The sequence below is a fragment of the Pseudorca crassidens genome, chromosome 8, assembly GCF_039906515.1.
Source record: "Pseudorca crassidens isolate mPseCra1 chromosome 8, mPseCra1.hap1, whole genome shotgun sequence".
Classification (NCBI taxonomy): Eukaryota; Metazoa; Chordata; class Mammalia; order Artiodactyla; family Delphinidae; genus Pseudorca; species Pseudorca crassidens.
The window spans coordinates 2,179,846-2,193,961 of record NC_090303.1 but is presented as its reverse complement, the minus strand read 5'-3'; the positions used below and the strand labels follow the sequence as shown (position 1 = coordinate 2,193,961).

The 14,116-nt window shown below is 44.6% G+C and overlaps 1 protein-coding gene across 3 annotated transcripts in view; it reads left to right on the top strand.

Annotated features, from left to right (window-relative positions):
- HUS1 (HUS1 checkpoint clamp component) overlaps nt 1-7,817 on the top strand; it is a 29,822-nt gene extending 22,005 nt beyond the window's left edge. Inside the window, exons 7-8 of one of the 3 annotated variants that reach the window (XR_010945344.1) lie at nt 1,624-1,767; nt 6,138-6,257. Coding sequence is in view for 2 of the 3 variants with exons in the window: in XM_067745628.1 (XP_067601729.1) it covers nt 6,138-6,257; nt 7,427-7,509 (203 nt within the window). In the remaining variant the exon portion in view is untranslated. Of the gene's footprint in view, nt 1-1,623; nt 1,768-6,137; nt 6,258-7,426 lie in introns of those variants that run through there. The other 2 variants (XM_067745628.1, XM_067745629.1) reach the window with 2 other exon arrangements.
- The last annotated feature ends 6,299 nt before the right edge of the window (nt 7,818-14,116 follow it).

Below are 14,116 nucleotides of genomic sequence, written 5' to 3'. Positions count from 1 at the left end.
TTGTCCCTGGATCCTGGGACCCTGGCAGTGGTGGGGTGCACAGGCTACCTGGAAGGGAGGTGTGGATAGTGACCTGTGCTCGCACACAGGCTTCTTGGTGGCGGCAGCAGCAGCCTTAGCGTCTCATGCCCGTCTCGGGGGTCCGCGCTGTTAGCTGCAGTTCACTCCCCTCTCTGGAGCTCCTTTAAGCAGCGCTCTTAATCCTCCTCACACACCAGGAAACAAAGAGGGAAGCAAAAGTCTCTTGTCTCTTTGGCAGATCCAGACTTTTCCCCAGACTCCCTCTGGGCTAGCCGTGGTGCACTAACCCTGTGCAGGCTGTGTTCACGCTGCCAACCCCAGTCCTCTCCCTGTTACATTATTTATAATAGCAAATCACCTGCTAATGTTGGAGGGTCTCCTGCAGAGGCAGGGGGTGGCTGTGGCTCACCGTGGGGACAAGGACATTGAGAGGAGAAGTTCTGGGAAGTACTCCTTGGCGTGAGCCCTCTCATTTTTTTTTTTAATTGTTGGAATATAGTTGCCTTACAATGTTGTGTTAGTTTCAGGTGTATGGCAGAGTGATTCAGTTATATGTGTGTGTGTGTGTGTGTGTGTGTGTATACACACACACACACGCACACACACACATATATATATTCTTTTTCTGATTCTTTTCCCATATGGGTTATTACAGAGTACTGAGTGTAGTTTCCTTGCTATACAGTAGGTCCTTGTCATTTATTTTATATATACTGGTTTATATACATTAATCCCAAACTCCTGGTTTATCCATCCCCTTCACCTATTCACTCCTGTTTTAGGGAGTGTCCTAATTTCATTCTTTTACACGTGGTTGTCCAGTTTTCCCAGCAGCACTTATCGAAGAGACTGTCTTTTCTCCATTGTATATTTTGGGATTCTTTATAAAAGATTAATTAACCACAGGTATGTGGGTTTATTTCTGGATTTTCCATCCTCTTCCATTGATCTGTATTTCTGTTTTTGTGGCAGTACCTTACTGTTTTGATGACTGTAGCTTTGTACTATAGTCTGAAGTCAGAGAGCCTGATTCCGCCAGGTCCATTTTTCTTTCTCAAGATTGCTTTGGCTATTTGGGGTCTTATTTGTTCCCATCCAAATTTTAAAATGTTTTGTTCTAGTTCTGTGAAAAATGTCATTGGTAATTTGATGGGGATTGCATTGAGTCTGTAGATTGCCTTAGGTGGTATAGTCATTTTGATTCTTCCAGTCCAGGAGCATGGTATATTTTTCTGTTTGTGTCATCTCTGATTTCTTTCATCAACGTCTTATAGTTTTTGGAGTGCAGGTCTTTGCCTCCTTAGGTAGGTTTATTCCTAGGTATTTTATTCTTTTTGATGCAGTGATAAATGGGATTGTTTCCTTAATTTTTCTTTCTGATCTTTTGTTGTTAATGTGTAGAAATGCAACAGATTTCTGTGTATTAAAAATCTTGTGTCCTGCAACTTTACTGAATTCATTGATGAGCTCTAGTAGTTTTCTGGTAGCATCTTTAGGATTTTCTATGTATAGAATCATGTCATATGCAAACAGTGACAGTTTTACTTTTTTTCCAATTTGGATTCCTTTTATTTCTTTTTCTTCTCTGATTGTTCTGGCTAGGTCTTACGAAAGTATGTTGAAAAAACGTGGCAGAAGTGGACATCCGTATCTTGTTCCTGATCTTAGAGGAAATGCTGTCAGCTTTTCACCGTTGACTATGATGTTAGCTGTGGGTTTGTCATATATGGCCTTTATTATGTTAAGGTAGGTTTCCTCTGTGCCCACTTTCTGGAGAGTTTTTATCATAAATGGTGTTGAATTTTGTCAAAAGCTTTTTCTGCATCTGTTGATGCATGTTGGGATGGTCATATGGTTTCTTTATTTTTTGTTAATGTGGTATATCACACTGATTGTTTTGCGGATATTGAAAATTCTTTGCATCCCTGGGATAAATCCCACTTGGTCATAGTGTATGATCCTTTTAATGTGTTTTTGGATTCTTTTTGCTAGTATTTTGCTGAGGATTTTTGTGTCTATGTTCATCAGTGATATTGGCCTGTAATTTTCTTTTTTTGGTATCTTTGGTTTTGCTATCAGGGTAATGGTGGCCTCATAGAATGAGCTTGGGAGTGTTCCTTCCTTTGCAAATTTTTGGAAGAGTTTCAGAAGAATAGGTGTTAACTCTCCTCCTCTCTGTGTTTGATAGAACACACCTGTGGTCCTGGACTTTTGTTCATTGGAAGATTTTTAGTCACAGTTTCAAATTCAGTACTCCTGATTAGTCTGTTCATATTTTCTGTTTCTTCCTGGTTCAGTCTTGGGACATGGTACCTTTCTAAGAATTTTTCCATTTCTTCTAGGTGCTCCATTTTATTGGCGTATAGTTGCTTGTAGTAGTCTCTTATGATCCTTTGTATTTCTTTGGTGTCTGTTGTAACTTCTCCTTTTCCATTTCTAATATTATTGATTTGGATCCTCTCCCTTTTTTTCTTGATGAGTTTGGCTAAAGGTTTATCACTTTTGTTTATCTTTTCAAAGAACCAGCTTTTAGTTTCATTGATCTTTTCTACTTCCTTCATCTGTAGTTCATTTATTTGTGCTGTGATCTTTATGATTTCTTTCCTTCTACTAACTTTGGGTTTTGTTTGTTCTTTCTCTATTTGCTTGTTTTCATATCCATTCAGCCAGTCTAAGTCTTTTAATTGGAGCATTTAATCCATTTACATTCAAGGTAATTACTGGTATGTATGTTCCTATTGCCATTTTGTTAATTGTTTTGTGTTTGTTTTTGTAGGTTTTTTTCCTTCCCTTCCTCTTTTGTTCTTATGTGATTTGATGGCTGCCCTTAGTGTTGTGTTTGGATTCCTTTTTCTTTTTTGTGTGTATATGTATTGTAGATTTTTGGTTTGCAGTTCCCATGATGTTTTGATATGGCAGGCTACATATATACAAAACTGTACTCTTGTCTTCTCACGATTGCTGGTTTTCATGTCATATTTGTGTGTGGATGATTTCCTACTTTTACTGTATGCTTGCCTTTACCAGCAAGCTTTACCATTCCTCATTTTCTCGTTTCTAGTTGTGACCTTTTCTTTTTCGCCTGGAGAACTTCATTTAGCATTTGTTGCAAAGCTGGTTTGGTGATGCTGAATTCTTTTAGCTTTTGCTTGTCTGTAAAGCTTTTGATTTCTCCACTGAATCTGAACAAGACCCTTGCTGGGTATTCTTGGTTATAGGTTTTCCTTTTCATCACTTGAAATATATTGTGCCACTCCCTTCTGGGCTGCAGAGTTTCTGGTGAGAAATAAACTGATAACCTTATGGGGATTCCCTTGTATGTTATTTGTTGCTTTTCCCTTATTGCTTTTAATATTTTTTTCTTTGTCTTTTATTTCTGTCAATTTGATTACAGTGTGTCTCAGCAAGTTCCTCCTTGGGTTTGTCTTGTATGAGACTCTGCACTTCCTGGACTTGGGTGACTATTTCCTTTCCCAGGTTAGGGAAGTTTTCAGCTATTATCTCTTCAAATACTTTCTCAGACCCTTTCTCTCTCTCTTCTCCTTCTGGGACACTTATAATGGGAATGTTGGTGTTTTTAACGTTGTCCCAGAGGTCTCTTAAATTGTCCTCATTTCTTTTCATTCTTTTTTCTTTATTCTCTTGTGCAGCAGTGATTTCCCACCATTCTGTCTCCCAGTTCACTTATCTGTTCTTCTGCCTCATTTATTCTGCTATTGGTTCCTTCTAGTGTATTTTTCATTTCAGTTATTGAATTGTTCTACTCTGTTGTTTATATTTTTTAGCTGTTTGTTAAACATTTCTTTTCTCTTCTCGGTGTGTGCCGCCATTCTTTTTCAGAGATCTTGAAACATCTTTACTGTCACTACTCTGATTTCTTTTTCAGGTAGATTGTCTATCTCCACTTAACGTAGTTGTTCTTCTGGGGTTTTATCTTTTTCCTTCATCTGGAACATATTCCTCTGCTTGTCCCATTTTGTCTAACTTTTTGTGTTTGCGATCCCACAGGCTGCGGGATTGTAGTTCCTCTTGCTTCTGATTTCTGCCCCCTGGTGGGTGAAGCTGGTTTGGAGGCTTGTGCAGGTTTCCTGGTGGAAGGGATTAGTGCTTGCCCACTATCAGGTGGAGCTGGGTCTTGTCCATCTGGTGCGCAGGGACTTGTGGAGGGGTGTGTTTGGAGGCGGCTGTTGACTTAAGATGACTAGGCAGCCTGTCTGCTGATGGGCGGGGCCATTCCCCCATCCTGTTGCTTGTTTGTGCTGAGGTGTCCCAGCACTGGAGCCTAAGGCTGTTGGGTGGGGCCGGGTCTTGGTGTCAAGAAGGCTGCCTCCAGGAGAGCTCACGCCGATGAGTACTCAGTGTTACCTCTGCCACCAGTGTCCTTTTCTCCACAAAAGTGAGCCACAGCCACCCCCCACTTCCTCGGGAGACCCTCCAAGACCAGCGGGTAGGTCTGGCCCAGGCTGATATGAAGTCACTGCAGTTTTCCCTGGGTCCCGGTGTGCATGAGACTATGTGTGCACCCTTCAAGGATGGAGTCTCTGTTTCCCCAGTCCTGTGGAGCTCTTGCACTCAAGCCCCGCTGGCCTTCAAAGCCAGGTGCTCTGGGGGCTCCTCCTCCCGATGCTGGGCCCCCAGGCTGGGGAGCCTGATGTGGGGCTCAGAATTCTCCCTCCTCTGGGAGAACCTCTGCGATAATAGTTATTTTCCAGTTTGTGTGTCACCCACCCAGCTGGTGTAGGATTTGATTGTATTGTGAATGTGCCCCTCCTACCATCTCCTTGCGGCTTTTTCTTTGTCCTTGGATGTAGAATATCATTTTGGTAGGTTCCATTCTTTTTCTGTTGATGGTTTTTCAGCAGTTAGTTGTGATTTTGGTGTTTTCATGAGAGGAGGTAAGGAGGTGAGCTCAAGTCCTACTCCACTATCTTGTCTCCAACCCCACCCACTTTTCCTACTTTACTCTCTTTGGTACTTACAGAACTATATTAGCAAATATTAGCTTTTCGTGCGTCATCAACTTTCTTGTCCCATACAAGGTGGTAAGGGACTAGGAATCAGTTCAGCAAGCAGTGGATGAGGGGTGGTTGAGCGGATTGGCTCAGGAATCAGAGTCCTGTGCTGTGGAGCTCACGGTGGTGGGCAGGCTGTGGGAGGGAAGCTCCAGCAGGGAGCGAGGCAGAGGCCCTGGGGACGGTGCTCGCTCTGTGAAGGCCGTTTTAGTCACTCGTGTGTTCCAAAGTAGATCTAGTAAGGCTCCTGCCACTTTTAGAATTAAAATTCGTTACTACAAGTTTGCTTATTAGAGACACGTTGTAGCTTACCATTGTGAGGGAATTTTACTTCATAGTGATGGGCATGCTTCTGGAGCAAAGTGAAATCCATGTGAATAAAGCTTTGACAACAGTTGTATGAAATGACTTATTTTGGTGTTCCTCATTTTGTTTATTTTAGTAAGTAACAAAGAGGGTCTTTGATACCTTCCCAGAGATGAAAGGATGTTTTCTTCCCATTCATTCCACTTTATAATGAGAGGCCTTGCTTTAGGTGTATATGGTCTTTTTTTTGGGGGGGGGGGGGTTTATTTGGCCATGCCATGAGGTATGCGAGATCTTAGTTCCCCGACCGGGGATTGAACATGGGCCCTCAGCAGTGAAAGTGCAGAGTCCTAACCACTGGACCACCTGGGAAGTCCTGTATATGTTTCTAAGAGAAACTGTTTTCTTTGACCTTAAGAAGGAGATTGGGTCATATTTCAGGTCCCTATAATCAAAGATTCCCTTTACATTAGCGTAGTATTTTTGTGGGGCTGTGACTCTTGTGGGATCTTAGTTCCCTGACCAGGGATTGAACCCTGGCCCTCAGCAGTGAAAGCATGGAGTCCTAACCACTGGACCGCCAGGGAATTCCTCTTCCTTAAAAGAGTCAGTACTTAATAAATGTTTGTTTAGTGAGTGATTGCATTTATATCATGCAGTATTTCTCTAGGCTGCTAAAGTGAGTGGTCATGTAAATCATTTATTTAAATGATTTATTGATAAACAGTCATCATACGATCTCTGGGTTCCCTGTTCCACTTGAAGATAATTGTATCTTAAAATATTCTGTCATTTTAGCTTCTGAAAATGCTTCTCAAAATAGAAACTCAGAGCAAATGGCTGAAGTGCACATAGACATTAGGAAGCTCCTACAGTTCCTTGCTGGACAACAAGTAAATCCTACAAAGGCCACATGCAGTAAGTTTGCATTTTGATTCGTTTTTCACACTTCAAGTACTTTCATCAACTGTAGTCTTAAGCGTTGTGTGCAGTTTCGTAAATGCAGGGAACAGCTCGGTCACTGGTGGACTCCAGTTTTCTGGGGTAGTCGGGTATTTGGGTTTTCCCGGCCAATGGGTGTGGGCTGCTTTGCCTGGCATCATGTGTGAGTCTGCACCTGGAGAGAAGCTGCATGTGGGCAGGGACGTCCAGCCCAGTCTTGCTGTGTTCCTCTAACCTTACGTATGTGGAGTCTCTGATACCGCTGGGCTTGGATTTAAGTTTCCATCTCAAAGCATTTCTTTCCTTCCTGTGTCTGAGCCTGACTTGTTGCAGTAGTCCAGTGTCTTGCCATCTGTGCTTCCTCTTGACTCCTGACTTTTAACAGTGGTTGGCTCTGCTGCCCGCCTCTGGGGAGCTCTCCCCGCCGCCCTCAGTCTCCACCACCACCTCTGTGTGTGCAGCATGTCTTCTGAAGTGTCCTTCTGCTGGTCCCCTGTGTCCCTTCCCAACCTCCCATTCTCTTGGGACTGGTCTCTCAGCAGCCTGGGCATGTGCTCTTTGTTTGCCTTTCTCCTGCTGCCTGGCTCGTTCTAGCTTCAGCCAGCTTTCCTCAGGTGTGGCCTTCCCCATGGCTCCCCCTGCAGCTCCTGCCCTCGGTGGTATGGCCCTGGCAGCTGGGCTGCTTTCATGCTGTGGCCACTCCTCTTCCTCTTGTCTGGCTTCTCTTTTTGGTCTTGGGCCCCATGCCTCGGTGCTCACCTTAGGCTGCATGGTGCCTGCCCTTGCAGGCTGCCTTCTGCTCTCTAACAAGGCCCTGCATGCTTGGCTCTTCTCAGCACACTCAGGGCACCTGCTGATGGGAAGCTGCTTTTTTCCTGGAAGGATGGTGACTTGGGTACATGTGGCTTCTGGGAAGTCTGCCCTGTGGGTTTTTCCTTGGAGACCTTGGCCTGTTCCTCGGCAGCAGGTGAGCCAGCCTGGGCCAGGCCCCTGGTTTGGCATTGGCTGGGCCAGTTGAGACCAGTCACCTTGGGAGGGCCTGGGTGCTCCAGGAGAGGCTTGGGGGAGAAACTGCTACAGTGTTCAGGGTTCAAAGTGTGTGTGCGGAATGGGTCTCGATGGTAATGGATTTCCTCTCTGCCTAGATATTGTGAAGAACAAGATTGTTCATTTTGACCTGCTCCATGAAGACGTCTCCCTGCAGTATTTCATCCCAGCGTTGTCGTAACCCCACCTATGGGATCGGGGAGCTCAGGGACTTTGGTCTGGACCTGAAGAGGCCGTAGGGCGATGTGTTCTAAGTCATTTGTCTCTGTCCCAACAGCAGTGAAATCCTATGTATTTTTACTTTTTTTCCCCTTCTATAATATTTTAACTAGAAATTGAATTAATGAATTAATGAAACACAGTTGGATAAACATTTCTTCATATTATTTCTTTATTATGTCTGCTTTGTTTTGCCTTTAAGACGTTGAAAACAAAAGTTAAAATTTATTTATTCATACTTTAAACTTTCTTATTAAAGTTGTAAAAATCCTCCTGTGTTTCAAATTGGTGTAGTAATCAAAACTGGCAAAGATAATGTTTGCTGAGCCTGGCACTTTTCCCCAAGGCACTGTCTCCAGCTCAGCATGTCACTGTGGGAACAGACCTGGGGCACTTAAGTTTCCGTGTGCTTGGAGCTCAAGAAGGTGAGGACGGCCCTCCTGCCACCTCTGTCCCACAGAGCGGACCCCGCAGAGCATCTTGGGGTCGGGCTGCACTTGGTGCGGCCTTGTCATGACGCCCATGGACACTGGAGTTGGCCCCTGTGGTGCCGTGAGGTGGTCCCGCTGCCCCAGCTCCCAGTGTCTCCCTGAGGCCGGTGTGGTCTCAGTTGTCATCTCACAGTTCTTTCTTCCACAGTGCATTGAGTCTGCCATTCTGGAAAGGGGAGAAGCAAACGAGACTTCGGTCAGGGTCAGTAGTCAGTGAGGACCCACATTTGTGTTTGGACGTCACAGCTGGTGCAGGTCCTGGCAGGCCTGCATTCTTCTCCTCCCAAAGGCATCCTGCATCATAATTCCTGTCATGATTGAGTTGCGCTTGTCCTGTGTGGGTGGACATCATAAACACCATCTCAGCATCACACTGCAGAACTGAGAAATGAGGCAGTTGCTTAGGATAAGAGGAAGAAATGGAACATCAGCAAAATTGAAAAATTATTTTATGTGTTTTTCCTATTGTTTGGTAAAAACCAGTGTATTTGGATGACTTCCAGTGCTCACTAATGTTAGTTCCAATGGGATGTAATATTCTGTTAAGCTAACACTTTAAAATCAGAATCAGGATATTATTTGAATTTTGAAGCCTCTCTCCTGTCTGTGGCTTATAGCAAACTAATTCCAGTTGCGGTGATAAAATTTAAAACTCATTACGTACAATGAAGCAACACTTGAAAGTAGTTTTATAAAACGTAGATTTCTGTTAAAATGTGGTAGCGACTCACCAATCTGGAAAACTCGCTATTTCTGATTGTTTAAATGATGATTTATAACGTATAATGAAGATAATCTAGGACTCTTCAGCATAAGTTAATAATAACGGAGCACATCTCCTCATCTGCATTACACAACATGCCTTCAAGTTTTGTCTCTCAAGAATTTAACATGCATCCTTTGGCCTCCCACTGTCCGGGGTCAGATATGGTGGTCCTGAGGAGGACGCGTGGGCAGGACCTGTCCCGATCAGAGCAGTATGGACCCTGAGGAGCTCGAGTGACCTGCCCTGCGCCACACCGCTGGTGGCAGGGGTGGGATTCGAACACAGGGATTCTGATTTCCCTTTCCCTCGCTTCTGCTACGTGACCAGAATAGAGAATAATACGTTTCAGAGTTAACAGTAACCAACCATTTTGGGAATCTGGAAAGAACGTCTTAGTTTTTTTGTTTTTTTTTTTAACATCTTTATTGGAGTATAATGGCTTTACATTGTTGTGTTAGTTTCTGCTGTATAACAAAGTGAATCAGCTATACATATACATATATCCCTATATCCACTCATTCTTGTGTCTCCCTCCCACCCTCCCTATCCCACCCCTCTAGGTGGTCACAAAGCACTGAGCTGATCTCCCTGTGCTATGCGGCTGCTTCCCACTAGCTATCTGTTTTACGTTTGGTAGTGTATATATGTCCATGCCACTCTCTCACTTTGTCCCAGCTTACCCTTCCCCCTCCCCGTGTCCTGAAGTCCATGCTCTAGTAGGTGTGTGTCTTTATTCCCATCTTGCCCCTAGGTTCTTCATGACCATTTTTCTTTCTTTTTTTTCTTAGATCCCACATATATGTGTTAGCATATGATATTTGTTTTTCTCTTTCTGAATTACTTCACTCTGTATGACAGACTCTAGGTCCATCCACCTCACTACAAATAACTCAATTTCGTTTCTTTTTATGGCTGAGTAATATTCCATTGTATATATGTGCCACATCTTCTTTATCCATTCAGCTGTTGATGGACACTTAGGTAGTTTCCATGTCCTGGCCATTGTAAATAGAGCTGCAATGAACATTTTGGTACATGACTCTTTTTGAATTATAGTTTTCTCAGGGTATATGCCCAATAGTGGGATTGCTGGGTCGTATGGTAGTTCTATTTTTAGTTTTTTAAGGAACCTCCATACTGTTCTCTATAGTGGCGGCACCAATTTACATTCCCACCAACAGTGCAAGAGTGTTCCCTTTTCTCCACACCCTCTTCAGCATTTATTGTTTCTAGATTTTTTGATGATGGCCATTCTGACTGGTGTGAGGTGACACCTCATTGTAGCTTTGATTTGCATTTCTCTAATGATTAGTGATGTTGAGCATCCTTTCATGTGTTTGTTGGCAATCTGTATATCTTCTTTGGAGAAATGTCCATTTAGGTCAGCTGCCCATTTTTGGATTGGGTTGTTTGTTTTTTTGATATTGAGCTGCATGAGCCGCTTGTATATTTTGGAGATTAATCCTTTGTCCGTTGTTCATTTGCACATATTTTCTTCCATTTTGAGGGTTGTCTTTTTGTCTTGTTTATGGTTGCCTTTGCTGGGCAAAAGCTTTTAAGTTTCATTAGGTCCCATTTGTTTATTTTTGTTTTTATTTCCATTTCTCTAGGAGGTGGGTCAAAAAGGATCTTGCTGTGATTTATGTCATAGAGTGAAGAATGTCTTAGTTTTAAATCTGCTATGATAAAGTAAGTTTACATGCAATTTTTTTTTTTTTGCGGTACGTGGGCCTCTCACTGCTGTGGCCTCTCGCGTTGCGGAGCACAGGCTCCGGACGCGCAGGCTCAGCGGCCATGGCTCACGGGCCCAGCCTATCCGCGGCATGTGGGATCCTCCCAGACTGGGGCACGAACCCGTGTCCCCTGCATCGGCAAGCGGACTCTCAACCACTGCGCCACCAGGGAAGCCCTACATGCAATTTTTAAAATGTCATAAAACCAGATATAATTTCCCTCAGCTCTGCATAGTGTTCATTTAGGGAGACCTGATTTGGACTGTTTTATGGATGGCTTAGGTTTTCTCTGCATGGACGTGGCCGAAGGGGGCCTTCCTTGGAGTGGCAAAGCCGGGTCTCCTTCTGACTGTCAGCAAGTCTGGCAGCTCAGTGTCTGCCTCAGCCGTTGCTCCCGCAGAGCTGCTCAGAGCTGCTGAGTGAGGGTGGCCCTTCCTCCCATGGGGGAGGTAGCAGACGTGGCGACCTGGGGAGACAACGGTGCTGCTGTACAGAACAAGTATCCCAGGGCAGAATATCACTAGGTCACGAAATAGCAGTTTAGTCCGTTTAGAAGAAAGAATATAATTTGAGAAATTAACTTATTTCAAGACTGACATCTCCCGATGTTGAGGTCTCTTCTTAACCTGCTCTCTGGGTTTTAGAGACATGCTTTGGCTGGCTGCGATTGTGGAAGGAGCTGCTGTGTGGAGGGCTATCCTGGGTGGTCCTGCTCAGGCCCACGTTGCTTTGGGCACATGTCTGGGCTAAGTTTGGGGGCCATCCTGTGTTGGGTCCGGGATGTCTAAGAATCCAAGCACCTCATCCACCTACATGCGGGGCCCACCTGCCCACCGTGATCCCCAGGGCCTGGTGGAGGCGGCCTGGAATGTGGCTTCAGCATCAGTCCTGCGCTGGAATTCTGGCTCTGCCCCAGGAGCGGGAGGTGTTTGATGGCTTCGTGTCCTTGGCGGATGCTGTCCGATGAGCAAGAGCGTCGTTTTGAAGAGATGCGGTTGTGTCCCTTTATGTGGATTCTAGTGAGGGTTCGAAAGGAAGCTTGGGCGTTTCTGTGTTTTTACAGCTTCTTCTCAGTGCAGGGGGTAAGAACCACCTGTTGTGAGGTGATCAGGGAGATACGTCGTCCCCTCAGACACTGCTATGGGAGTGTGACTTGATAGCACTTTTTTTGGAGTCCAGTTTGGCATTTACTATATATGGAAAGCCTTAAAATGGTATGTACTGTTTGATTAAATACTCATTAAATACTCCTTATAGGAATTTACATACATATTCAAAGGTGGTTTTTATACTCTTATACTGAAAAAAACATGAAATAGGTGATTGGTTAAACAGTCTCTATTTCATACTCTGAAAGTAATGTTACAGGGACTTCCCTGGTGGTCCAATGGTTAAGACTCTGCACGTCCAATGCTGGGGACATAGGCTTGATGCACGGTCGGGAACTAAGATCCCACATGCCACACAGTGTGACCAAAAAAATAAAAGTAATGTTACAGAAAAAAATATACTGATATGGCAAAATGTTTATGACTTAAAGTTACAAAAGCAGACCAGGCATTAGTGTGTACCATCTGATCCCAGTTTGAAGAATACTAATGTACCTGTGTATGTATGAGAAAAAGATTGGGGAGATAGGCACCAGTATTTAAACTTGGTTATTTCTGGATGTTTTATTTCAATTTTTGTAAATTAAGTATTTTCTAAAACCTTTATAATTTTCTTTGTTGGAACATATGTATATGTATAACTGATTCACTTTGTTATAAAGCAGAAACTAACACACCATTGTAAAGCAATTATACCCCAATAAAGATGTTAAAAAAAAAACAACAACAAAAGGTAGCATTAGTAACAGCAGCAATAAAAGACTCAAATTTTTACTGAAAAAAAAAAATTTGCTTTGTGACAAAAACATTTTTAAGGGACTGAGTAATAATATTTATTATTTGAATGCAGTGCATAATCAACTGGCAGTTACAGTTTCCTTAATATTGGACTTTAGACTTAATTTTCACGGCACGTCCTTATTCACAAGTAGAAAACTAAACTTGTTTGTCATGTTGAAATTACCACGGGTTTGAAATACTGAGTCTGGATCAATATGGTAAGATCGCTTCACAGAATAATCTCTTATCGTGGGCCCATCACGCATGAGGCTGAGTCAGTGTATGTAAGAAAGTCTTTGTAAGACAGTTCAAGTTCCAGGCCAGGGGATTTGGGGAGAAGTTCCAGGCCAGGGGATTTGGGGAGACAGACTCCTGATGACATGAAAGAAGACCCCAGGGATAGCAGGGGAATAGGAGCCGCCCTGCTGAGAGCCAGGACTCTCCGTTGTCGCTGTCCCCGGAGTGAGCCGTGTTCTGACCATGCTCAGCGCAGAGGGAGCCCTGTGTCCACAGCCCGAACCTGGGGGAGACGCCGGCCCTTCCCGGCATCCGCATCCTGGGCTTACTAGAGAACAGCCTCTGGAGTAGTGACTGACGCGCTCCCCCCGGTGGCGTGTAGAGGAAGTGCAGCTCTAGGCACTTTTCTAAACTGGGAATCTGGTCAGAACACGAGAAACGGTACTGTTCCTGACAGTCTGCTGCTGCCCAGCCCTGTGTTTTAAACGGCTTCAACATTTAGGCGCTTGGAAAGCACCTAGGAGCCTTCCTTAGGGAGGGAAACCTTCCTTAGGGTGAGGAACCCCAGGTCAGGCTTTCTGGGTGGAAGAGAAGCCAAGGAGCAGACAGTGACACCCCGACTGGGCCTGGGGCTCCCTCGTGAGCTGTGCTCTCTTCTGTTCCTTCCTCTTTGCTTGAGTAAACCCGGCAGAGGGGCAGGAGGAGGCGGGGTGCAGGGCCTCACTCACCTCACCAAGGGGGCCGAGCCCCTTCTATGCAGGCTTCCGCAGCATCCCTGCCTCAGGGCTTCACCGTTTCTGCAGCAAGCGGACCTCCCAAATCAAGAATATCATGCTCAGCGTGATGTGGGGTGTTCCTAATGCCTCAGGCCGACCTCCCTTCACACCGGGCGCGTCTGAAGTGACCCGGAAACCGATGGCTCGATTTCAGCTCCGGCCACCTGCTGGGGACCGTGGCCGCATCCTGAATCTGCACGACAAACGACAAACGCAGAGTTTGACTTGCATCACATGGTTAGATTGATTTAAATGCGAAGGTTTCTAGAGATGATTTCATTCATATTTTATGATATTAGTTACATCAAATAATGTATTTGGTGTGGCTTTAGATGTGGATTTGGTTTTTCTAATTCCTTCTCATTTTGCTTATCTTACTGTATTTGGGGTCTCCTTTTTGCACGCTTCAGGTTCATAGTTCCCATTGTTTTTGGTGTCTGTCCCCAGTGGCTAAGGTTGGTTCAGTGGGTTGTGTAGGCTTCCTGGTGGAGGGGACTAGTGCCTGTGTTCTGGTGGATGAGGCAGGATCTTGTCTTTCTGGTGGGCAGGTCCACGTCTGGTGGTGTGTTTTGGGGTGTCTGTGGACTTACTATGATTTTAGGCAGCCTCTCTGCTAATGGGTGGGGTTGTGTTCCTGTTTTGCTAGTTGTTTGGCATAGGGTGTCCAGCGCTATAGC